Source organism: Silurus meridionalis, chromosome 15 (genome assembly GCF_014805685.1).
Source record: "Silurus meridionalis isolate SWU-2019-XX chromosome 15, ASM1480568v1, whole genome shotgun sequence".
In the NCBI taxonomy this organism is placed as follows: Eukaryota; Metazoa; Chordata; class Actinopteri; order Siluriformes; family Siluridae; genus Silurus; species Silurus meridionalis.
Genome location: NC_060898.1, coordinates 906,793 through 932,500, shown reverse-complemented (window position 1 = coordinate 932,500; position 25,708 = coordinate 906,793). Strand labels below are relative to the sequence as shown.

The window sequence follows — 25,708 nt, the reverse complement described above, 5'->3', positions numbered from 1 at the left end:
TTTTATAAGATGATGCTGGGAAAACCCATCACGCTGAACGACATGGAGTCAGTGGTACGTTCCTCTCCCATTACCGTCATGTCTGCCCTTTAAAGGTGCCATTTTGTGTGTGTGTGTGTGTGTGTGTGTGTTTGTGTGTGTATAAATATGATTCACGGTCCAGAACACTCAGTTGTGTGTGTGTGTGTGTGTGTGTGTTTAGGACAGTGAATACTACAACTCCCTGAAGTGGATTCTGGAGAACGACCCGACCGAGCTGGACCTGCGCTTCTGTATCGACGAGGACAACTTCGGCCAGGTGCCACACCTCCACCTCCTCATGTTCTTCTTCCTTATTTAATCTTTTCTCCCACTTCACCCCATGAACCTCTGGCACACCTTCCACACCTGGTACACTCCACACGTTCATTTCCCTCTGTAACCTCTCCAGCACAGGGGAAGCTGTTATATTTACATTATTAAACATGAAATTATAAATATATTTGTGGGAACAGTAAACCTGGTCATGTGATTGGATGGATGGATGGATGGATGGATGGATGGATGGATGGATGGATATGCAGAGACACAATTGTATAGACAGATCGACTGATGGATAGTTGGATGGATTGATGGGATGGTTAATATTTTTTTATAGATGGATGGATGTATTAATGGATGAATTGATATATTTGACGAGAGGTTGACAGATTAATTGGTTTTGCATAGATGTATTGATCGATCTATTTATGTATTAATGGATCAGTCGATTGGTATATTGATGGATTTATTTATTTAAATGATAGATAGATTTGTGTATTAATATATGGATGGATATATTGATGGATAGATTAGTGGATTGTTTGATGGATTCTTTAATTGATTTACTCCCAGACATACCAAGTGGATCTGAAGCCGAGCGGATCTGATATGGTCGTCACCAATGACAACAAGAAGGAGTATATCGAGTAAGTCATGTTCAGCCTCAGAACCGATTCTTGATTTTACACCAAATAATCAATATGGCTTTGTGTCTGAGGTTCAAACTGAATGGAAATACAGTGTGTGTGTGTGTGTGTGTGTGTGTGTGTGTGTGTGTGTGTTCTGTACTGTAACACAAAAAAACTCTCTCTCCATCTTATCTATCTATCTATCTATCTATCTATCTATCTTCTCTCTATCTCTCTCTCTCTCCCTTTTTTCCTCTCTCTCTCTCTCTCTCTCTCCCTTTCTCTCTCTCTCTCTCTCTCTCTCTCTCTCTCTCTCTCTCTCTCTCTCTCTCTCTCTCTCTCTCTCTCTCTCTCTCTCTCTTTCAGTTTGGTGATCCAGTGGCGGTTTGTAAACAGGGTGCAGAAACAGATGAACGCCTTCATGGAGGTAATGAACGTCGCTCTCTGCAACACCAGCTCTCACCTCCAGGGGTCAGTGTGTGTTTCTTGATCCTGTCCTGATCTTCAGTTCTGTTTCAAACCCAGAATATAAACCTCGTTCCTCTTTCTCATCCCACTGTACAAGTTTGAAAGAAAAAAGAATGAAAAGAGAGGGGGAATATATGTGCAGAGAGTAAAGGCAGAAATAAATGTAGACCAAATAAGAGGTAAAAGCAGAAGTATAAAAGGAAAGACAAGAACTCTGAGAGAAAGAAAATAAAAGAGAAAGGAAGAGTATGAAGGTGCAGAAATGGAGAGCTGATTGTGAGCGGATGAAGATGATGATGATGATGATTTTTTTATTTCACAGGGATTCACAGAACTGATTCTCATCGACTTGATTAAGATCTTTGATGAGAACGAGTTGGAGGTAATAAGACACGTGTTTGCGTGCACACACACACACACACACACACATATATTGTGTGTAATATATTAAGGCTGTTGTGTGTTGTGTAGTTGCTGATGTGTGGTCTGGGTGACGTGGACGTTAACGACTGGAGACAGCACACGGTGTATAAAAACGGATACTGCCCCAATCACCCCTTAATACAGTGGTTCTGGAAGGTATGTGTGTGTGTGTGTGTGTGTGTGTGTGTGTGTGTGTGTGTGCACACGTTTGTGTACATATTCCTCTAACGTTCAAAGTCTTTTTGATGTGGTTCTTTCATCAGAGCAAACACACAATGAGAACATCACATCAGAACCTCCTTATCAGTCCACACACACACACACACACACACACTTCGAACACAACCAGGTATATACTCTCCTGCTAGTATTATTTTATTATAACTTCCCTACTGAGTAATGACATGAATCTTTGCACTGAATTAAAAAAATGAATTAAACTCCGTCACTCCTGATTTTCCTGGTTGAGTCTCTCACAGTCTCACGTCCTCCTGTGGGTCACAGTAAAGTCGGATTTCCTTCATACACAAATCTGGGCTTATTAAATTACATTTATTATAAAGTTGTGATTTTTTTTATATTTAATATCCTTTTTTTTTTTCATCAAACAACAATTAATCATTGCTGTTTTAAGTGTTAAAAAATATATATAATATAATTTTTTTTAAATAAAATTGTCTATTTTTATTTAATAATGAGCAGAATTTTTACATTTTTATAAATAAATATTTTTATATGATCTTTTACTGATTTAATTTTCCATTTCTTTAAACAGTAGAAACATTACATATACAAGATAATATTTATAGAGGTGTGTGTGTGTATATATATATATATATGAATAAATAACGTGTGTGTGTGTGTGTGTGTAGGCCGTGTTGTTGATGGATGCTGAAAAGAGGATTCGGCTGCTACAGTTCGTCACAGGAACATCCAGAGTTCCTATGAATGGTTTCGCTGAGCTCTATGGTAAGACAAGTGACACACACAGACACACACACAGACACACACACACACACAGGTAAAAGATTGGCACGGGAAAAAAGGCACGAAAACCCAGTATGTCAGTGTTTCTTTTTTTTTCTTTTTTTTATTAAAAGTTTATTAAATTCTAATAAAAAATTCTAATAAAAATATTAATACAAATTAAAATCTAAATGATTTCTCCCTTTCCAATAGAAAAAAAAAAAAGAGTTAATAAAAAATTATTGCGTTTGTTTAAGCTTTGATCTTTTGTATGTTCTTGGTTTTGGGGGGAGAGAGAGGCATTAAATATAATGTTCTCCAAAATATTAACATGAGGAACCCCAGGAAACTTAAGATACAGAATGTCATAAAACATTAAGAATGATTTGTAAAGCAAGATGGAAAAAGAATGGACTTTCAGATTAACCCTGTGAAAGTAATGGTACAGTCTAAAACCCCAGATAACCTCCGATCAGACACTGAGAACTTGTTCACAAGCGATAAATATTGACTTAACAGTATCTTTGTTTCTGAAAGTTCTGATGTTTCTATTTTATTCACAGCTTAAAAATATCTAAAACGTAAACATGTCAGGTAAATCATTTCAAAGTGGTGTTTCTCTTCATGCTTTATGCAGAGAGGTGTGTGTGTGTGTGTGTGTGTGTGTGTGTGTGTGTGTGTGTGTGTTTTCAGGTTCAAATGGCCCGCAGTTGTTTACTATCGAGCAGTGGGGGACTCCAGACAAACTCCCCCGTGCACACACATGGTATGGTCCATTTTCCTTAATACATATATGAAGGAATTTACCATCACATTGTTACCACAGGGGTTCCCTATATTTCGGCACATGTTTTACAAGCAACTCTTTTTTTAACGTGTGTGTGTGTGTGTGTGTGTGTGTGTGTGTGTGTGTGTGTGATGATCTGATCCATAAAACATGATGTAAGACGTGTATAGCGTGATGCAAGACGTGTATAGCGTGATGCAAGACGTGTATAACGTGACACACAGCATCTACTCAGACTTTTCTGTGATTAAAGGAAGGGATGAATATAATGTATGCGCTTAAATAAATCATATTAAAAACATAAAAAATAGAAATTAATAAAAGATCAATAAAAAAGAAAATTTTAAAAGTTGAAATTTTACGTTTAAATGTTTGTGCATTTTAGAAAGCGAGTGTAAAAGCAGGAAGCTGGTGTTGGTGGTTATTATTTATGTTATTGTTCTTCGGTTTGAGCGCAGACACACGGACAGCCTCTGTTTTCTGTAGAAATATTTGCCATAAAATATCGTAGCTGCTCATCTGTTATGTTTATTATTAATATTAATGTAATTCTTGTGTCCCACGTGCAGTTTCAATCGTTTGGATCTGCCAGCATACGAGTCGTTTGATGATCTGAGGGAGAAGCTGCTAATGGCTGTGGAGAACGCACAGGGCTTCGAGGGAGTCGACTAGATACACACACACACACACACACACACACACACACACACACACACGCAAATCTGAGGCCTGGTGCCTTTTATCACCTTTACTTTTCTGTCTGTGTGTGTGTTGAAGAGACGATTGAATATTTGCACATTTGTGTGTGTGTGTGTGTGTGTGTGTGTGTGTGTGTGTGTGTGTGTGTGTGTGTGTTCGTGTTTCTACACATTGAGACTGAACTAAAAGTTTAAGCTACACTACGGCACAGTCCTTTAACACTCTCTCTCTCTCTCTCTCTCTCTCTCTCTCTCTCTCTCACCTCTACTCACAAAGGATTATGGGTAGTGAAGGCGCCGCAATTGTTGAAACCCATATCAGGTCTTATAAACACCAGATTACCTTAGACGATGAAGACCGCTCCTCTTCCTCCTCTTCTTTCTTCTGCTCCTCTTCCTCCTCCTCACACCTCCTCCGCTCTTCGCTTCTTCCACGCTGGGGATGTATTTTTATTATTGTTATTTTCTTCCAAAACACAGAAGGAACAGTCATTATATATATTTTTTTTTTTTTATGATTTTTATGATGATTTTGCTCCAGACGATCTCGAGCAGCTCGATGTTTCGTTCCTATCAAGAACCCACACGTTTACACTTTTAGGTTTAAAGCTCCAGCCCTGATCAGTGTGTTTCAGTGCTGAAGACGGTGCCATGAACATGCGCGTGTGTGTGTGTGTGTGTGTGTGTGTGTGTGTGTGTGTGTGTGTGTGTGTGTGTGTGTGTGTGTGTGTCGTGTTATGGATACATGACGTAGTAATTAACAAACAAAAAAAACAAACAAAAAAAAGGAGAAACAGTGTATTATTAATATTATTGCAATTATTAAACTGTTTGTACTTTTTTTTGAGGATTGAGGAAGAAAAAAACGTTTAACTGTTTCACTGTATTAAAGCTTGTGTAAGTATTAACAGCATGAATGAAGATGTGAACGTTCTGACTGCTGCACATTTTTACTACTTTAACTCTGATATGTATCTCTCCGTCACGCTTTCCTTTTTATTCCAACCCACATCCCCCTCTCCACACCTCCCTCTTTTTATTATTTATGTTCATTCTAACATCATTAAAAGCTGTAAGGGCACTTTATCTGTCGCTCGCGGGCCTCGTGGGGCGACGCTTTTTTCTCTTTTATTAATATTAACTTGAATGTGACTTTGCTATAAATATCTACGATCTCTTTTTTCTCTCTCTCTGCTTTTTTTCTGATCTCGCTCCGAACTCTGAACACCCGATCCGGCTCGGTTCTGCCCCTCAGAGTCGTAAATGCCCCGGATCAGGGTTGTGAAAAGGTTCAGGGTGTTGTTTGTTGTTGTTTTTCTGAATCAGGATCTCCTAAAGTGTCTCAGATTCAGTTTCTCTGAGCCTTTTTCTGGTTCCTGTGCTCTTTTCTCTTCTCTGCCCTTCACAATGTGATTCTGCAGAGTTCTGATCCACTCAGATGTTCTTATCTCTTTCTTTTCTCTCTCTTTCTCTTTGTCTCTCTCTCTCTTTTGTAGAGCCTGTTGTTTTTGTATCGATGGGGAATGTTCACCCTTGCGATTCGTATAACTTGGTTCAAATTAAACTGAGGAATGAAAACTTGTGTTTTCTGTCTGAATTTTTTTTTTTACTTTCTGTTGTGTGAAGTGTGTAAACTTCTCCATCCTGAACATGTTGGAGACTCCTGCCAGGTCAGAGGAGCGACGGTGATGAGGGAGAAAAGTCCATCCTGCACTTCACACACACGTTCAGATGCATGTTTGGGTTTTTGGAGAGATTGTGCAGTTTAGTCAGATAGAATTTTGCATAAAATCGAAATGTTGAGAAAATGTAATTACAGGCAAATCAAATTCGTCTCAACCGGGAAACATCGGATTTAATTCAATTCAGTTCACTTCGTTTTTATTTGTAGAGTTTTTGCCAATGGACATTTTCTCAAAGCAGCTTTACACAGATATTGTAATAAACAATCGTTTAAGTTTGTTCTTTATATTTAGTTTTCTCTGAGTGAGTGAGCCTGTGGTGATTGTGCTGAAGGAACATTTTCCTGAGATGGTATGAGGAAAAAACATTGAGAAGAACCAGACTCAAAGGGAACTTCATCCTCAACACGGAATATCCAGTCATTACAGTTCCATCAGTGTTGAGGTGTTCAGTGATGGTAGCAGAACTGTTCATCCAAACTGTGGTCTTCTGCACATTGTAGCAGACATTAGTTCCAGTCCAAATCCATCATCGAGGTTGCTCAGGAAATTGGAGTTTTAGGCTGGTGGTGTGGAACCATCCTCACATAGAGTGGTCTCGTATCGAAGAGAACTCCTCCAAAAGAGATTAATCAGATCCGAAGTGAAGAAAGGAACAGGAACACTGGTCACTGGAACCTCAGGAACGTGTTTAACTGGACAGAGAGACGGGGTTTGCGTGGGGTCTTAAATAGTGTGATGCTCACTGAAAAGCTCCTGAAGCACTTTAGAACATTTTTGTTGTTTGTTAGTTTCTGTTGGTGTTGTCATTGCTTAAATTCATTCTTAATAGTCTTAGAAAGAGAGAGAGATAAGCATTATGAAGCATTCTTATTATTATATAACAGTTAAAGTTCCTGTACAGTCGGGGACTGAAGTTAGAGAATAGCTTTAGCAGAACATTTAAAATCATAAACACAAGGTGCAAAAGTTGCGACCATAAACCCACATCAGAATCGGGCCCAAACTTGACCTGGTGGTGGAGCTGGAGATTCAGTAACAGAAAAAGTAGAAGAAAATAAGGGAATGATAATGAAGTGACTGCACTGCTTGATGTTTTTTTCCTAAAGATTTACACAGATTATACAGAGTTTATAAAAACTTTCTTTTCAGGAAATTCAGATGATAAACAAGATTTCATGAAGGTGAATTTGTTCAGTCACTAACAGAAGCACAGAGATTTCAGATGCTTTAGGGATTCATGTGAGACTCATCTGGTGACGAGTCTTTAGGTATGTTAGTGTTATATAGAAGTGATGGTGTAAATGTAGGTTAGATCCCGTCATGTCAGGGTGAGTCGAGCTTTTACCCCACACATGACCCAGATCAACCCTGTGCGGGTCAGAGGTCACGTCAGTCGCGTGGGTTTATGATAACACCAGGACAGTTTTGGCCTTGTGGAGATGTTTGCCCCTTTTTTTTTTTTACTAAATGAGATTGTGTGTGTATGTAAACAGTGTTTGCACTCATTCATCCTTTTATTATTATTTTATAAAATAAAAAAACTCACCCAAAGCACTGTGTACTCACTACACTTACTTTATATTTCTCTCTATATGTATGTTTTCTGCATATTTTTTCTGTATATACTTGGTTGTGTTTGAAGTGTGTGTGTGTGTGTGTGTGTGTGTGTGTGTGTGTGTGTGTGTGAGAGGGAGGGAGGTTGTAGGTTGAAGGGAACACAGTTCATTCACACAGACACTCAGCCGCTTATCACTTTCAAGGACGAGTAAATACGAGCTGCTCAGGACATTTTATCAGACGCTCAAACATTTCCAGCGCCAACTCTCGCAAAAACGCTGAAAATCAAACCTCAGGAATATTTCAGGGAAAAGGCCCGAACATAGCGCACGGCTAACGGTTAGGTTAGGTTACAGGAAATCATTTCATACCATGAACTTTACTCCAGCAAAATGTCTTCAGCGTCTCCAGTTTAACGAACGATTGTTATAACCTTCATCGGTTACTTTACACGTATTAATCCACCAGTAATACACTTTAAATGACTACAATATAACTAGTGTTTATTACTTTCACATTAAAGAGCACTACATGCATTATAACCATCATTAGCATGATAAAGTCCTCTACTGTTAGCATTCTCATACATTAGCACACTAATATAACCTCTAGTACTAGTATTCTTTACTAGCATGCTAATGTTCATAAAAGCTACACTTTATTACCTGATTTATTACCAGCCATAACTGTTACTTTTCCAAAAACTTTCACAAAGTTGTACCCACATCTGTATCAGAGAATAGATTAGTATTGGAGTGTAGATTAGTATTGGAGTGTAGATTAGTATTGGAGTGTAGATTAGTATTAGAGTGTAGATTAGTATTGTACTGTAGATTAGTATTGGAGTGTAGATTAGTATTGGAGTGTAGATTAGTATTGGAGTGTAGATTATTATTGGAGTGTAGATTAGTATTGGAGTGTAGATTAGTATTAGAGTGTAGATTAGTATTGTACTGTAGATTAGTATTGTACTGTAGATTAGTATTAGAGTGTAGATTAGTATTGTACTGTAGATTAGTATTAGAGTGTAGATTAGTATTAGTGTAGATTAGTATTGAGTGTAGATTAGTATTAGAGTGTAGATTAGTATTGGAGTGTAGATTAGTATTGGAGTGTAGATTAGTATTGGAGTGTAGATTAGTATTGGAGTGTAGATTAGTATTAGAGTGTAGATTAGTATTGGAGTGTAGATTAGTATTGTACTGTAGATTAGTATTAGAGTGTAGATTAGTATTGTACTGTAGATTAGTATTAGAGTGTAGATTAGTATTAGAGTGTAGATTAGTATTGAAGTGTAGATTAGTATTGTACTGTAGATTAGTATTGGAGTGTAGATTAGTATTAAAGTGTAGATTAGTATTAGAGTGTAGATTAGTATTAGAGTGTAGATTAGTATTAGAGTGTAGATGAGTATTGAAGTGTAGATTAGTATTAGAGTGTAGATTAGTATTAGAGTGTAGATTAGTATTGGAGTGTAGATTAGTATTGGAGTGTAGATTAGTATTGTACTGTTGATTAGTATTGGAGTGTAGATTAGTATTGTACTGTAGATTAGTATTGGAGTGTAGATTAGTATTGGAGTGTAGATGAGTATTGTACTGTAGATTAGTATTGGAGTGTAGATTAGTATTGGAGTGTAGATTAGTATTAGAGTGTAGATTAGTATTGGAGTGTAGATTAGTATTAGAGTAGATTAGTATTAGAGTGTAGATTAGTATTGAGTGTAGATTAGTATTAGAGTGTAGATTAGTATTGGAGTGTAGATTAGTATTAGAGTGTAGATTAGTATTAGAGTGTAGATTAGTATTGGAGTGTAGATTAGTATTGTACTGTAGATTAGTATTGGAGTGTAGATTAGTATTAGAGTGTAGATTAGTATTGGAGTGTAGATTAGTATTAGAGTGTAGATTAGTATTGTACTGTAGATTAGTATTAGAGTGTAGATTAGTATTAGAGTGTAGATTAGTATTAGAGTGTAGATTAGTATTAGGTGTAGATTAGTATTGGAGTGTAGATTAGTATTAGAGTGTAGATTAGTATTGGGTGTAGATTAGTATTAGAGTGTAGATTAGTATTAGTGTAGATTAGTATTAGAGTAGATTAGTATTAGAGTGTAGATTAGTATTAGAGTATAGATTAGTATTGGAGTGTAGATTAGTATTGGAGTGTAGATTAGTATTAGAGTGTAGATTAGTATTAGAGTGTAGATTAGTATTGGAGTGTAGATTAGTATTGAGTGTAGATTAGTATTGAGTGTAGATTAGTATTAGAGTGTAGATTAGTATTAGAGTGTAGATTAGTATTGTACTGTAGATTAGTATTGGAGTGTAGATTAGTATTAGAGTGTAGATTAGTATTAGAGTGTAGATTAGTATTAGAGTGTAGATTAGTATTGTACTGTAGATTAGTATTGGAGTGTAGATTAGTATTAGAGTGTAGATTAGTATTAGAGTGTAGATTAGTATTGTACTGTAGATTAGTATTAGAGTGTAGATTAGTATTAGTGTAGATTAGTATTGGAGTGTAGATTAGTATTGTACTGTAGATTAGTATTAGAGTGTAGATGAGTATTAGAGTGTAGATTAGTATTAGAGTGTAGATTAGTATTGTACTGTAGATTAGTATTAGAGTGTAGATTAGTATTGTAGATTAGTATTGAGTGTAGATTAGTATTAGAGTGTAGATTAGTATTAGAGTGTAGATTAGTATTAGAGTGTAGATTAGTATTAGAGTGTAGATTAGTATTGGGTGTAGATTAGTATTAGAGTGTAGATTAGTATTGGAGTGTAGATTAGTATTAGAGTGTAGATTAGTATTAGAGTGTAGATTAGTATTGGAGTGTAGATTAGTATTAGAGTGTAGATTAGTATTAGAGTGTAGATTAGTATTGGAGTGTAGATTAGTATTGGAGTGTAGATTAGTATTAGAGTGTAGATTAGTATTGGAGTGTAGATTAGTATTGTACTGTAGATTAGTATTGGAGTGTAGATTAGTATTGGAGTGTAGATGAGTATTGGAGTGTAGATTAGTATTAGAGTGTAGATTAGTATTGAGTGTAGATTAGTATTGTACTGTAGATTAGTATTGGGTGTAGATTAGTATTAGAGTGTAGATTAGTATTAGAGTGTAGATTAGTATTAGGTGTAGATTAGTATTGGAGTGTAGATTAGTATTAGAGTGTAGATTAGTATTGGAGTGTAGATTAGTATTAGAGTGTAGATTAGTATTGTACTGTAGATTAGTATTGAAGTGTAGATTAGTATTGGGTGTAGATTAGTATTGAGTGTAGATTAGTATTAGAGTGTAGATTAGTATTGGAGTGTAGATTAGTATTGTACTGTAGATGAGTATTGGAGTGTAGATTAGTATTAGAGTGTAGATTAGTATTGTACTGTAGATTAGTATTAGAGTGTAGATTAGTATTGGAGTGTAGATTAGTATTGGAGTGTAGATTAGTATTAGAGTGTAGATTAGTATTGGAGTGTAGATTAGTATTGTACTGTAGATTAGTATTGTAGATTAGTATTAGAGTGTAGATTAGTATTGGAGTGTAGATTAGTATTGTACTGTAGATGAGTATTGGAGTGTAGATTAGTATTAGAGTGTAGATGAGTATTGGAGTGTAGATTAGTATTAGAGAGTGATATATTAGGGCTGGTTAGTATTGTACTAGTTAGTGTCAGTACTGGTCAGTATATTTGATAGTTCTAGATGTTAGTAAATCAGTAGATGAGACGTATAAGTCAGATTGAGAACTTTGTGTAGCTCAGGATTTTAGGGCAGTAGTTGTTGTAGTAGACTTGAGTAATTTGCAGTTCTTTACTCAGAGAGATATCAGAAGGTTTTTTTTTCCCTCCTCTCCTGGCGGTTGGGGTTTTGGGTGAGTGACCTGCACTCCACGTTGCGAGCTGATCAATAGCGCTCACAGCTTATCTTTCACTTCCATTTACTGTTTGACTAAAAGCCTGAGAGGCCACATAAAGAGGAGCAGAAGGGAGCAAACCGATCTGAACCCAAGCTCATATCTTCCCAAGCAAACTGCTGCTGTTTCCTCCCAGAGTGCAGAAGATCACTGGGTGTAGAGAAGATGGTAATGTGTGCCGGAGTTTTATAAATACTACGCGTTTATGGCCTTTTTGTTTTGTTTTTCTTTTTTTGTTTTTTAACTTAGTGATCGCACACATGAAGTCGAGACCTGGACGTTTAACCGCCATCTTTAAAAACCTGAGGTGGGTTGAGATTTTCAATTTGATCAATATTTTTAATTTGTAAATTTCTGTGATATTTGTAATATATATATTTTTGTATTGAATTTTGACGTGGAAGAAATTTCTGTGGGTTTTTTTTCCTCCAAAAAATAGATTTCTATCCAATGGTTGATTTTTAAAGGTCAAATTATATGAAAAGTAACGTATGAGTCTAATTTAAGGATAAAAAAATAAAAAGCAAATTAGCAGTAAATGATAAAAATGTTAGAAATGAGTAAAATTTCTCCACACAGTCAGATAAGAAAGGAATAATCCACAGTGTGTGTCGCTGTTAAAGTCAAATAATCAGTAAGCGTGTGTTGTGATTAAGCAGATTTACTGTCCTCCTCCTGAGGTCGATTCATTTCCTCTGTCAGCACCACCTCAAGGGTTTTATTCTTCTCAAACCACAACAATTTCCCAAAAACTGGACCGTTTAATTTACTTAAACTATAACAGCTATAAACACTCACCCTCTCTCTCACACTCGTCTCTCTCTCTCTCTCTCTCTCTCCTGGTTATTAAAACACAAAAACACAGCATGTTACAGATAAACCCGGAATATACACATCTTGATCACAGCTTTCCCTCTGACACTGGAGACTCCTTCCTTTATTGTTAAGTACAATCATTAATTTCCATGCAAAAAAACTTCATCCTATTGTAGCTGCTGTTACAGAGAATTAATCAACATCTGACCAATCAGATTGCAGAACTCAGTGGTGTGGTATTATGATGCTCATTTAAATAATAATAATTGAATGTTGTATATTAAATGTCTGATAACTGTATTTATTACCCTCTCTCTCTTTCTCTCTCTCTCTTTTTTTCAGGCTGTGTCTTTCTTTCTCTCTCTCTCTCTCTCTCTCTCTCTCTCTCTCTCTCTCTCTCTCTCGCTCCGCAGCTATGGAGTGTGACAATGGTGTTTGTGTGATGTCCAATCAAACGCCATTATCACACTAAATAACTACGGCGTGACCATCACACCACACACATCTCCTCATCAGGATGGCATGAAGGGGACCAATAGTATGATTGATCTGTGTGTGTGTGTGTGTGTGTGTGTGTGTGTGTGTGAGTGTGTGTGTGTAAGACTTAACCTTTATCAGTGTTGTGTTGTCATGGCAGTTGTCTCTTTAATAAACAATAGAAAATATTCTAGAAAAAAAGAAAAAAAAGTCCAATCTGTCTAATGTCGGATTTACTGCAAACACAATGCTATAAGGGCATGTTATACACCACCTTCATATCATACACCTGATATTTCAGCTGCGTGTCACAGCCACAGCAGTTTTTCAATCCTGATTGGAATTTGACAGAGTGCGATTTGGATTTCAGAGCTCTACAGCAAGAGATCTTCCACTCCAAACCATGGAAAGTAGTCATGCTGCATCAGGTTTGGGGTCTCCTAGTTCAAGTGAAGGTTGAAGAAGTAGAGAGTCCCAAAACTTTTAAGAACATCGTGTATGTTGCAACTCGAGCTACAGATAAAAAAATAATTGTAGGAAAACACATTTTAGAATAAAACAATGATATATTGGGCAAATCTTTTATATTTTTGTGCATTTAATTAAAATATTCATTCTATTCTTTAAATGTATTTAACATTTATGCACAATGCAATTGTTTTACAAAAAAATAAAAAATAAAATAAAAAATAGAATATTTAATTAATTCATTTTTGGTTTTGTATCATTTATTTATTAATCTTTTGTTCTTGCATTGCTCAGATGAAAAGTTTTGAACTATAACATTTCATTTAGTTGAAATTAAACCTTTAAAAAGCAACAGAATTCCCAAGTTTTAATTAATAAGTTTAGTTCAGTTCGCGCACGTGTTTCCTCCTGGACCAGTTCTGACCGGAGATCATGGAAATTTTAAAGAACCGCTGGTTTTCCGATGGCACGTGGATCTCCTTGACCCGCTGCGCGTGGCAGGTGTGTGTGTGTGTGTGTGTGTGTGTATAACGTTTCGGGATGTCTGGAAACCTGGCCGAGGTTCACGTTCCTTCTGAGGCAGGAGGACAGCTGACTTCATCGCTCAGCAGGAGATGTTTTTATCACCGTTCACCATTGTGACACTTTTTTCTCTTGCAAACAGAAAGTCTGTACAAAAGTTACTCAGCAGTTCAACAAGATAAGTTTAGAAAAATATGTACAGCTTTACATTAACCAATGAAAATAAACGATTTATAACAAAAAGATTATAAATATGAACTACAGCAAAATTCAGAGATTCAAAGTGGTTCCATGTCATCTGCGTCCCACGTTTGGGATATACAGCTGTGCCATGTGCTGATTATAATGTATAAAAACATTGTATTGCACTACATTTTGTCACTCAAGAAGGTGTTCAAATAAAATAAATTCGCCCGTGTCATAAGAATCCAAGCGCATGGTGTGAATTTGGTGAAAATCTGAGATTGATGAAATCTTTAAACCAAAACATTACAAACACTAAACCCTTATTGTTCTTTGGCACAAAAAAATCAGCGTTTTAAAATTTTCACCAAATTCACACGTGTGTTTGGATCATCATGAAAACAGAGGAGTTCACTTCGTTTCATCGACTGATGCTTCATCGTCCTGTATTGCGCTTTTGTAACATATAGCACATCTGTACATCATCAGCATATAGAACATATGTACTTCATCAGAATTTAACGCAGCAGTACAACATCTGCATATAGCACATCTGTATATATCAGCATATAATGCAACAGAATAACATCTGCATATAGCACATCTGTATATTGTCAAAATATAGTACTGCAGAATAACATCTGCATATAGCACATCTGTATATCATCAGCATTTAGTGCTGCAGAATTTACATCTGCATATGTGACCTCTCTATATCATCAGAATATAATGCAGCCAAAGTACATCTGCATATATCACATCTGTATATCATCAGCATATAATGCAGCAAAAGAACATCTGCATATGGCACATCTGTATATCATCAGCAAATAAAAGTGCAGAATAACAACTGCATATAGCACATCTGTATATCATCAGCATATAATGCTGCAGAAGAACATCTGCATATGGCACATCTGTATACCATAACCATATAATGCAGCAGAAGAACATATGCATATAGCACATATGTATAGCATCAGCATACAATGCAGCAGTATAACATCTGCATATGATGCAGCAGAATAACATCTGCATATCATCAGCATGACACATCTGGATATCAGTATTTTGCACAGCAGCAGTTCATTAGCATATGGCAAGGCTACATGTGAAAACATAATACAAAAGAAAACAGGTACGAATATTCACGAGTCATAAATGTCTTTGAATCCAGTTCAACACATTGATGTGACCTTACAGCATTTCTGCACAGAAATCTGCTCTAAAGTCTGGAGTCCTTTCAGCATTTGCTCTTGAGAGCAGGTCCGAAAGGCTTTTTCCTGCCAGCAGGTTGCGCTTTGGCTTTGGGTAAAGCTGCTTGTTTGGGTTTGGACTGCAGGGACGTGAGGCCGAGCAGCTCGCAGAAACGATTACACTGATGAAGAGCTTCAAACTGGTCGATGAACGACGTGGAACAGTTTCCTTTAAAACCCTTATAACTACACACACACACACACACACACACACACACACACACACACACACACATGCACACACACACACACACACACACACACACACACACACACACTTGTAAAAATATAAATAAATTGCCATAAAATCAGATAGCAAATATTACAAACTTACCCTTTTTTGCAGGTGGCAATTCCAACATCTGTCAGCTTCATACCTACACCTGCACATAAATAATGGCACCCCATCAGTAATAAATAAGTGATCTGATTTCTATTTTTAAAATTCAATCTATAAATGATAAAAATTAGAGAATGAAATAAAGATTAATTATATAAATCTATATATAAATTATATGTTTAATTTTTAAATCACTGAAATTATACTAGTTTAATAGGTTTCAGAGTAGAAAAGAATAGTTTTATTATATTGTAAATCGAATGTATTTGTTTCCACTGTAGTCAAAAATCTATTTTTATTCAATTATAAATTCTCTTTTATTCCTCTTTTCTTTTTTCTTTTTTGTATTTATTTTTTTAATAACTTTTACTTTTTTTACTTAAATTTTTTTTAAGTAACAAGCTGCTTGTTAAAGATTTTTCACTGCATGTCGTACTGGGCTGTTTATGTGACAAATTGTTAATAGAACAAACATCTGGTGAAATGTGTGTGAACCCGCACATGATCTTTAAGTGATTTGTAAGTAATCTATAATAATTCATAGAGAATATTGGAGTGATTTGTTGGTGCTCTTTCAGCATTACGTTCTGTTTATCCTGAAATAGATTTTTAGATCAAAATAAAAGAAAAATTGGTGATTTCTGGGAATCTTAATCTGAAACTGTATACAGCTGTAGAATGTTCTGAAATAGTTTGCATGTTTTTATCGTTCTGCTGGTAATCTGCAGAATATCATCAGCACATCTGTATTGTACAGTGATGAAAGACTCTATAAGTGATCTCACCCTGCATATCAGTAACCAGCAAGTTCCCATCAGTCTGCGTGTAAACCCAGTGCTGAAAAGCACAGCATTTCTGTCCGGCCTCCGAGTCTCTTTTCATCAGGTTGATCTCTTTCCCGTCCTTAACAGAGTATTTTACAAAATCTCCGATCAGTTCCTCCTCCAGCGTGGCGTACGGAACGGCATTCGAGGGCCGGTGCACCAGAAAAATAGGGATGATTCTGAAAAATATCGGATGCAGTAATCATCATGTACACTACCTGAGCAGAAGGTTGCTGTGTGCTTCTTTTTGAACATCCCATTCCACTTTGAGTCTCCATTTACACCTATAATAAGCTCCACTCTTCTGAGAAGATGTTCTACTAGATTTTGTGAAGATTTGTGCTCATTCAGAAACAAGAGTGTTAGTAAAGTCAGGTAGTGATGTAGGTGAGAAGTTGAGGACACCTGAGTTGCAGTCAGTGTTTACATTCATCCCAAAGATGTTCAATAGAGTTTAGAGCTTCATAGCAGGAGATCTTCCACTGGAGTTCACCACTGTTAGCATTCTAAACATCACTAGCTCAATTTAGTAAAGTGTATAACTAAAATACCTAGCGCCCCTAAAACGCACACTTAGCACAACGCTAATACTTAGCATGCAAACTAGCCCTAACATACTAGCATGCTAATTTTCACTGGTCATTTAGCTGCTAACAATCACTAGCATGATGTTAATGTTATTGTAGCTATTATTAGCATAAAAACTGATTAGGAAAAAGATTTCTCTTTATTTGGTTGTTATGTGTTCAAAATTAAGTAAATGAGATAAAAATGTTAAAGTTCATTTATTATAAAACACTATATGGCCAAAAGTTTGTGGACAGCTGACCATAAAATTGGTATGTGAATCTTCTTCTGAGATGTTCCACTAGATTGTGAGGAGCCACAAGGATGTTAGTAAAGCCTGATACTGGTTGGAGCTTTATAGCAGGAGATCTTCCACTCCAACCCATGGAAAGTAGATCTTCATGGAGCTGGCTTTGTGCACAGGGGCATACAGCATCCAATGATGTCTGATACAATTGTGTGTCTCTGACTTTATGCTAACAGTTTGGAGAAGAACCACATATGGCTGGAAAAGTCTGGTGTCCCAAAATGTTTCATCTCTGTAAGTGTGAACATGTTTCTGTACTCACTCAGGAACTTCTCCAAAGGATTCTGCAGACCTGGCCACATCTGTGTAGGCCTTGATGTATTCTCTGGCCGTGTTCTGGACGTAACACTCCTGAGGAAAAGAACAATCAGGGCATTAGCAGCACTGATAGAAACATCGTCCTCTGTGAACACTTTTTATGTTTTTATAAATAGTTTTAATAAATTAAATAAATGTACTATTTAAATTAAATTTAAATATATATTTAAATATTTAAATAAATTTAAATATATATTGCTTTGACATGAAGATCTGAGCTTGTCCTTGAGCAGGACAGTCATTATTTATTTATTTATCTGTTTGTTTGTTTGTTTGTTTGTTTGTTTGTTTAGAATTCTCCCTATTTTATCATGTTCCTTTACTCGATTTAATTTCCTGGGCATTTTCACTTTTCCGACTGTTTTTCACCTCCACGGCGAGGTTGTAGTTTTTCTGGATGACCTCCTCGTCGTTCTGGGTGCCGTAGTCGATGGAGCTGTGCACTTTGAGGACGCAGGCGTGTCCCGGGTCGAACAACGGCGTCATGCCGGTGCGCATCATGGTCCTGAATGCCTTCCGATGCATTCCCTCACCGAAGTGAGCTTTCTCTGTCAAGATGCTGGAGTGCTGCTTCTCTCCAAAATACTGATCAGTCAGGATGTTGTCTTTAAAGAGGAGAGGAGCGCAGGACACGTCCTCCTCCTCGCCATCTATCACTTTATGCTCATCTGAGAGTGGAAGAAAACAAGAGAATTAGGGAGATTAGGAAAGATTAGGAGAGAATGGGAGAGATTAGGAGAGAATGGGAGAAAATGGGAGAGATTTGGTGAGATAAGGAGAGATTTGGTGAGATAAGGAAAGATTGGGTGCGATAAGAAGAGATTGGGTGAGATAAGGAGAGATTGGGTGAGATAAGGAGAGAGTGAAAGTGGCAACAAATGAGATTAGGGTGAAAGAGCCGTAGAACCTCCCTCTGTTTCAAGGATCTAGAGGAAGTTAAGGTGGAATGAAGGCTCACCTGGTGTGTCATGGTTCGGGATGACAAGCTCCATGAGCACTGAGAGGAGAGGAGAGGAGAAAAGTGATCATGTCACCTGTATTCACATTAAAAATTTAAATATCAGGATTTGAACAGAACTCACCTTCTGATGTGAGATGATAGTCTGAGGTGGAAACTGAACCCAGAGGGCTGATCAGAGTACAGTGATAAAAACCCAAATCCTTACTGCAGGCTTTCAGCAGCGACAGAGACACTCGGGCATCATCTCCCACTCTGCAGAAACAGAAACACAGGGGAAGAACTTACCTTATATATTTATATAGTACACATTACACCCTGGTCAGTGTGAATAGTGAATTGTGATTGGCTGGAAGGAGTTCAGGTGTAAATAGTGATTGGCTAAAAGGAGTTCAGGTGTGAATAGTGGATTGTGATTCGCTGGAAGGGGTTCGGGTGTGAATAGTGAATTGTGATTGGCTGGAAGGAGTTCAGGTGTAAATAGTGATTGGCTAAAAGGAGTTCAGGTGTGAATAGTGGATTGTGATTGGCTGGAAGGAGTTCAGGTGTGAACAGTGGATTGTGATTGCCTGGAAGGAGTTCAGGTGTGAGTTTAATGAGTTGAACACACAGGTAGTTTGTGTTTGTTGTGAATCAGCGTTCTAAAAACACCTGTAATCATAGTAACATCCAGTTCCAGTTCCATCCAGAGTGAGACAGCGATTGTACACATGTACATTGTACCCTAATGACCTCACTGAGCTCCACAGAGGAGTTTTGTGTGTGGTGGAACTTCTATGGTGAATATGGGGATTTTAGTAAACGACTAAAGACGATGATTTTGAAGACGAATTGGAGAGAAAATGTTCAAATGAGTAATAGAACGAAAAACAGATGTAACACAGATTCTCTCGCTCTTTAATAGCCATGTATTTAAACTCATTTAAATGACCGTAATTTTCTGGCACTACTTTATCTGTGTGTGTGATTCGGGGCAGCAGAATTGTAGATGTAACTAGGTGTATATAAAATAAAACAAAAATGAAGCGTTATTTGAATCCATTCAGTCAGTTAAAAGCTTGAACTCCTCATTGCTGGGGGTGACCCTGGTAGAAGGTGATAATCCACGGCTTGGTGTGAGACCTTACACCATAATAATGCTCTCCGCTTCACCTCAGGACTTTTTCACCTCCACTAACACTAACATGCACTAACATCCTGTACCACATCACACCTACACCTGGATTATCACCTGGAAGGAGTCTCCAGTGTCAGCACTTTGTGAGAGTCAGAGGAACAGCTGTAGCACGTTTTTAACATCTTCAGGATTTATTTTGGAAATGTGACGAGGTGCAAAAATATTTTAATTAGTTCTTACTTCCTCTTTTCCTCGTGCAGCGTCGCTCCCTCTTTCACCCACATGATGGAGGAATCATCTTTGATGGAGCTGAAGCGGCACCACAGAGTAATGCTCTGAGGATCATCAACCACCGGAGCTGCTTCAATCTCAGAAAGAACACGTGAGACTACACACATATACACACACACACACACACACACACACACACACACAAACAGAAGGGTTGAATGAGAATTTTCGGACTGGTGTGTTGAACGATTTGACTGTAATTTTCATATAAAAAAATCTATAAACGTTTCTAAAGTGTTCAAATTCTGGTACCTTCTTTAGGTGCCTGAACTTTGACTTGCACCACATCTTCCTTTTTCTTCTGCTGGAAGATGGCAGGAAGCTGCGGCCTCGTCCTGATCGAGACGGATCCGGGTTTGTCCCCAGTAATGCGTCTGCGTTTGATGATGTCATCGTCTGCTGCATCAGACAAACACTTGCTCGGTGTTTCTGCACTGAGTTTTGTTTTTTCTTCGCTCACGCTTTCGTTTCCGCTCGTCTCCTTTCCCTCGTATTTTGCGAGTTTCTCTCGCACCCTGCTCGTTTGCGTCGTCGGTGTCTCAGTTTTAGACTTTGCGTTTTTTGGCATCGCTCTGTTGTCCGCTTCGAGTCGTGGTTCGTTCTCGACCTTTCGTACTCCATGCTTTTTTTTCTTTTTGCCCTGAGCTCTGGATGGGACCTTCTCTGTAATAACGACAGTCTCGATCATGGTCACTTTACCTTCTTCACCACCTCCAGACTCTTGGACGTTTGATTCTATTCTCATGTTCTCTCGTCTCTTGGTTTGAGCGCCAATCTGCTGGTTGCTGCCGGATTTGTCCTTGTGTTTGTTGGACCGCATATTGTTTTCAAATGACGTTTTGGTTTTATGAGGCATCTTTCCCACTCTTTCACAACCTTCACAGCTGACCGGTTTTAAAGCCGACTCATTCTCAGGGAGGTTCTTAAAGCTCAGAATGTCATCCACGTCTAAAGTCACATATGCTACATGCTTTTCTTCGCAGATCATTAACCGTTCCCCGGGTAAGATCACCTTCTGAAGTTCGGAGCTGACGTCACTGTCCTCCGTTCCGTACTTTGCGTCCTCACAAGACGATGAAGAAGAACCCTGATCCTTCAAGTCACAAACCTGTTTGTCCGATGACTCACTTGTACATTTTCCGCTGGTTCTCTGTGTCACATCCAATCTAATTTCGTCACTGATCCCTGCGCGGGAAGATTTTATGGATGTCCTTGATTCACCGGGATCCTCTTTCAAAGCAAGGAAAGATGTTCCAATAGTGATAGGAGTAAGTGGCATAATAAAATCCACTCCTGCCAACACACATGATCCTCCGCCTTTGAGGTCCCCGAACTGTGCTGCTTCGTAGCTTTCTAACGAATGGACCTCAGACTTGATAGAGTAACACGAGAAGCTTAAGGCCCCATGATTCTTTTCACTTTCCTTCTCGAAGGCTGCCTCGTCTCTTACTTCCCTGAGCACATCACTGTCCTGCTGTAGGAAAAAGAACGTTCCGTAAAAGGTCAGGCCCTAAGGAAGCCCTAAAAGGTTGGTCATAAATCGAAAGGCACACGTAGACTCTTGAGCAGATAGAAATAGACAGAAGTGTGTCGAACGTTAGATCTTTGCGTCTGATCCTGGCTCTCCTGCATACTCAATTTTAAACTTTATACCTCATTTAACTTCACTTGACCCTCCTGCATTTTTCTTCACTCCAGCAAAGTAAATACAGTTATCCAAGGCATGGTTTATTACTATTATGGGGACCTGAGGAGCAACGCAGCATTCCGGGCCGAGCCGAGCCGAGCCAATGGCAGTGCTCCGATTCAATCCAGACTTTTGCTTGGGGTCGTGTTTCAATTTTCAGCTGCTCTATCGCTCAGTTTCCCTCTGACACACCCATGACTGCCCTCTCAGCCATCTCTTAGTCTTTTTCCTAAAAGGGGGTTTGTGTGTGTGTGTGTGTGTGTGTGAATGTACCTATCTATTACCCTCTGTAATCAGACCCCTTTGTGTTTATCTGTTTTAACCCTCTTTCTCTCTCTCTCTCTCTCTCTCTCTCTCTCTCTGTGTGTCTCAGCAGTCACTGTCACTATTGTGTGTTTATTTGTGTGTATGAACTACGTGACTACAGGGGAGTAAAAGTGTGTGTGTGTGTGTGTGTGTGTGTGTGTGTGTGTGTGTGTGTTGTTGACTGTTTTTCCAATAACAGCACATCCCAACATGCTCTGGACTCTCATAGCACCTAATTTGTAAACAATTCCATTTCTTTTCTAGACTGTCCTTTTTATCCATTTACAGTTACATTTTAGATTATGGAACCTCAGCAAAACGATTCCTTTTAGCACTTATTTTATATTACTTACTTTGTTATATATAATACATTTATAGACATACAGTACAGACCAAAAGTTTGGACACACCTTCTCATTCAAAGAGTTTTCTTTATTTTCATGACTATGAAAATTGTAGAGTCACACTGAAGGCATCAAGGGCTATTTGACCAAGAAGGAGAGTGATGGGGTGCTGCGCCAGATGACCTGGCCTCCACAGTCACCGGACCTGAACCCAATCGAGATGGTTTAGGGGTGAGCTGGACCGCAGAGTGAAGGCAAAAGGGCCAACAAGTGCCAAGCATCTCTCGGGGAACTCCTTCAAGACCATTTCAGGTGACTACCTCTTGAAGCTCATCAAGAGAATGCCAAGAGTGTGCAAAGCAGTAATCAAAGCAAAAGGTGGCTACTTTGAAGAACCTAGAATGACATTTTTCAGTTGTTTCACACTTTTTTGTTATGTATATAATTCCATATATAATTCCACATGTGTTCATTCATAGTTTTGATGCCTTCAGTGTGACTCTACAATTTTCATAGTCATGAAAATAAAGAAAACTCTTTGAATGAGAAGGTGTGTCCAAACTTTTGATCTGTACTGTATATGCTTCATATATATATATATAGTGCGCGAGAGAGAGAGAGAGAGAGAGAGAGAGAGAGAGATGCTTTAAAGTGCAGATAAAGTGAAACAATGTGAGATACACAAATTACAAACTGTAAGGAGTTGTATGAAGGACAAAACCTGCCATCACAGGAGCTACAAGTGTAATCCTTTTACACACAGCCTCCACTTACTTTGAGCTGTTAATATGGACTACACAATATTTACTGTATACTGGTTTCTACATGGGTTTTGTTTTTCAGGCCCAGAAATTAAAGCAGCCCTCAGCTTAAACAGCGCATGCTCAGATCTGTTTAATAAATTTACACAGAACTGAATGAGTTTACCTTCAGCACACAGGGACTCTTGTTCTTCAGTTTTCCTTCTGTACAGTCTTTCTGAGGGTCTTCTGCTCCTTCCTGTAAACCTGACCATGTCTCTCCTTCCATATCTTCTGATAAATCCTGAGTCCTGTTTATATCTAAATGTAAAATGTAAAGCTTTTTTTCTCTCTCCACGCTCCCACTGTGTACAAAAGGCTGGTCTGCTGAAAGATCATTCGAGTTTTTTATCATCATTTGGCCCTCAGAATTGGCATCTCCTGATTTTAGGGAGCTTTCCAGGGTTGTAGTCTTCTCCTCAGTCATGTCCTTGATGGTCTTGGAGAACTGATGCTGAGACTCAGAACTTCTCATAGTGGGAGAATCTTCTGGAAGGACACTTGTTAACTGGATCCAGTCTGATAAAGCACTGGCCCAGCTGTCTGTAGATGACCATCTCTCTATAGTGGGCAGTTCCAAGGCACCAGTCTGAGCCCCCATTTTTGAGGTTCTGGTGCTATCTGAAGATGCCAGGGAGAGACAGGAGGTGGAAGGATCTCCCCACTCATCCAAAGCATCAACCCACAACTCATTAGACACGTCACATGTGTACGTCATTTGTTTCACCTCTGAGTCAACTGATTCTGTTCCTGAAAGACAATTTTTAACAAATTCCAACTAAAAAAATCCCTTTTGTTTTTTACAGACAACTTTTAACTACAGACTTTAGCCAACTGTTACTTGCATTTAATACAATACACAGAATCCTGGTGTATTTCAGACAGAAGAAAGTGTGTGAAAGTGATCTGGCATGTCTCACCTTCCTCAGTCTTAGATGGCATCAGGATTGGTGTGTGAGGGAAGCTGGAGATTAGCAGGCATACTTCAGAGTTATTTTCAGTTGTCTGGTCCACCACCATGTCTGAAATAAGGTCCTCTAAAATACAAGATGCTGATTCCATATCTGTTTTTAGTCTTACAGTAGGAGACATCTGGGTCACGTCATTCTCCACTAAATTAGCAGTTGAGTAGTCAGTCAAAATGTCTGACATTGCATTGTTGTTATCAGTCTCGAGGGTGTTATTATTATTGAGCTCCGAGGAACAGATTGGGAAGGGTTGCAGTAGTAGGCCTGAAGCATCATCTAAAATGCCTCCACATGTTGAGTTAATTTTCTGCTCTTCTAAAAAACTAATTTCAGAGTCGGTGCTTTGGATAGTGTCCTTTACAATAATGCCAGTTTTAGATTTAATACTTTGGACAGTATCCTCTAAAATACCACTCATTTCTGAGTCAGTACTTTTTAAAGTGTCAGTTTCAAAGGCAGAGCTTGTGTCCTGTAACATACCACCAGCTTCTGAGGTAGTGGTCTGGACAGTGTCCTCTAAAATACCATGAATTTCAGAGTCGGTTCTTTGGACAGTGTCCTCTAAAATACTACCAATTTCAGAGTCAGACCTGAGATTCTTGTCATGTACTTCAAAACCCATATGACAGACATTCTTCTGCAAAATGTTAGTCATTTTAGGAACATCATCTGCAGCCTCTACAGCTATAACCTTTATTTGAGGGTCGATGTGTTGGACAGCTTCATCCACAAAGTAATTTGTGTATGTGTCAGCGTTATAAACAGTCTTGCTAATCCTGTCAGGATGGAATTCACTGTTTGGTATGACATCTATTGTGGTGGTATCACTGGTGGGCTCCAGCGATGGTGACTCATCCAGAGTTTGTATATTTGTAGGTACTGTATTTCCACACTGCCTATTTTTAGGTACTTCAGCCTCTTCATTCTTTGATGTCATATGGTCAATTAGATTTACACTGGCACCTTGATGACCTTCTGTGTGGATGCTAGGCATATTTCCATCAACTCCAACATTCTCAGGCAGTTCCACAATGCCTTCATTACCATCTATTCCTTGGGACATGCTCTTATTTTCAGGTCACTTGGAGGCAGTAACTTTGTCTTGTCCTTTTTTACAGTCTTCTGGCTCAAAATGGTGTCACCTGCATCCAGCTTTTCTTCTACTCTAAATATATTCCTCTCTGGCAAAAGTTCCTGGACAGGAGTCTGGACGCCTTATCTAAAAGGGTCCACTTTTGGTTTCCTCTAGAACATTTCCGTGAGGTGTTTCTGCACTTTGAAAGAATATCACGCTTGAAGTATATTCTTTTATTTATTTTTTGCCAAAGTCAGCAAGCAAGTCAACCTGGTCCACCTTCAGTTCCTTGCTAATCATCTCCTGAAAGGAAGAGTAAGAGGAGGTTGTGAGAATGAATATAAACACCACATTCACATTCAACTAAAATAAATTACAAAACAAAACAAAGATTTATAGCTTTTGCTCTTCTAATTTGTTCTTAAACAATTCCATGATTTGTATGGTTTATTAGATGACTATTTTTGTCCTTATGAACAAAGAAACCCAGAGGGAGTTGCATGGGTTCCTTTATCTGGGTAGATAAAACTAAAAAGCACAGATTAGATAACGCGGAGACAAAACCACTCTCGTTAGAGTCATGGATTCAGTTCCACCAGTAGAAAGTAAATCCTATCAGATTTGTTTAAGCACAAATGGTTGCTGCATC

General features: G+C 38.2%; 2 protein-coding genes across 3 annotated transcripts in view; one reads left to right on the top strand and one right to left on the bottom strand.

Moving 5' to 3' along the window:
- nedd4l (NEDD4 like E3 ubiquitin protein ligase) overlaps positions 1-5,849 on the top strand; it is a 40,251-nt gene extending 34,402 nt beyond the window's left edge. Inside the window, exons 26-33 of the mRNA XM_046868572.1 lie at positions 203-298; positions 874-947; positions 1,296-1,356; positions 1,720-1,779; positions 1,869-1,976; positions 2,693-2,789; positions 3,480-3,552; positions 4,143-5,849. Of these exons, the coding sequence (XP_046724528.1) occupies positions 203-298; positions 874-947; positions 1,296-1,356; positions 1,720-1,779; positions 1,869-1,976; positions 2,693-2,789; positions 3,480-3,552; positions 4,143-4,245 (672 nt within the window). The 3' untranslated portion in view covers positions 4,246-5,849. The remainder of the gene's footprint in view (positions 1-202; positions 299-873; positions 948-1,295; positions 1,357-1,719; positions 1,780-1,868; positions 1,977-2,692; positions 2,790-3,479; positions 3,553-4,142) is intronic.
- A 7,589-nt stretch (positions 5,850-13,438) lies between these two features.
- Positions 13,439-24,140, bottom strand: alpk2 (alpha-kinase 2). Of its 2 annotated transcripts, XM_046868570.1 has the most exons (11): positions 23,937-24,130; positions 23,144-23,766; positions 20,132-21,353; positions 19,829-19,976; positions 18,596-18,726; positions 18,472-18,510; positions 17,883-18,181; positions 17,458-17,546; positions 16,283-16,500; positions 15,492-15,540; positions 13,439-15,343 (listed from the first exon to the last, which is right to left on the bottom strand). In XM_046868570.1, the coding sequence occupies exons 1-11, from the start codon at positions 24,106-24,108 to the stop codon at positions 15,145-15,147; spliced, it is 3,189 nt and encodes a 1,062-aa protein (XP_046724526.1). In that variant the 5' UTR covers positions 24,109-24,130; the 3' UTR covers positions 13,439-15,144. The 2 variants fall into 2 exon arrangements, with proteins under 2 accessions (XP_046724526.1, XP_046724527.1); XM_046868571.1 differs by lacking the exons at positions 13,439-15,343; positions 15,492-15,540 and having other exon boundaries at positions 16,362-16,500; positions 17,837-18,181; positions 23,937-24,140.
- Positions 24,141-25,708: the final 1,568 nt, after the last annotated feature.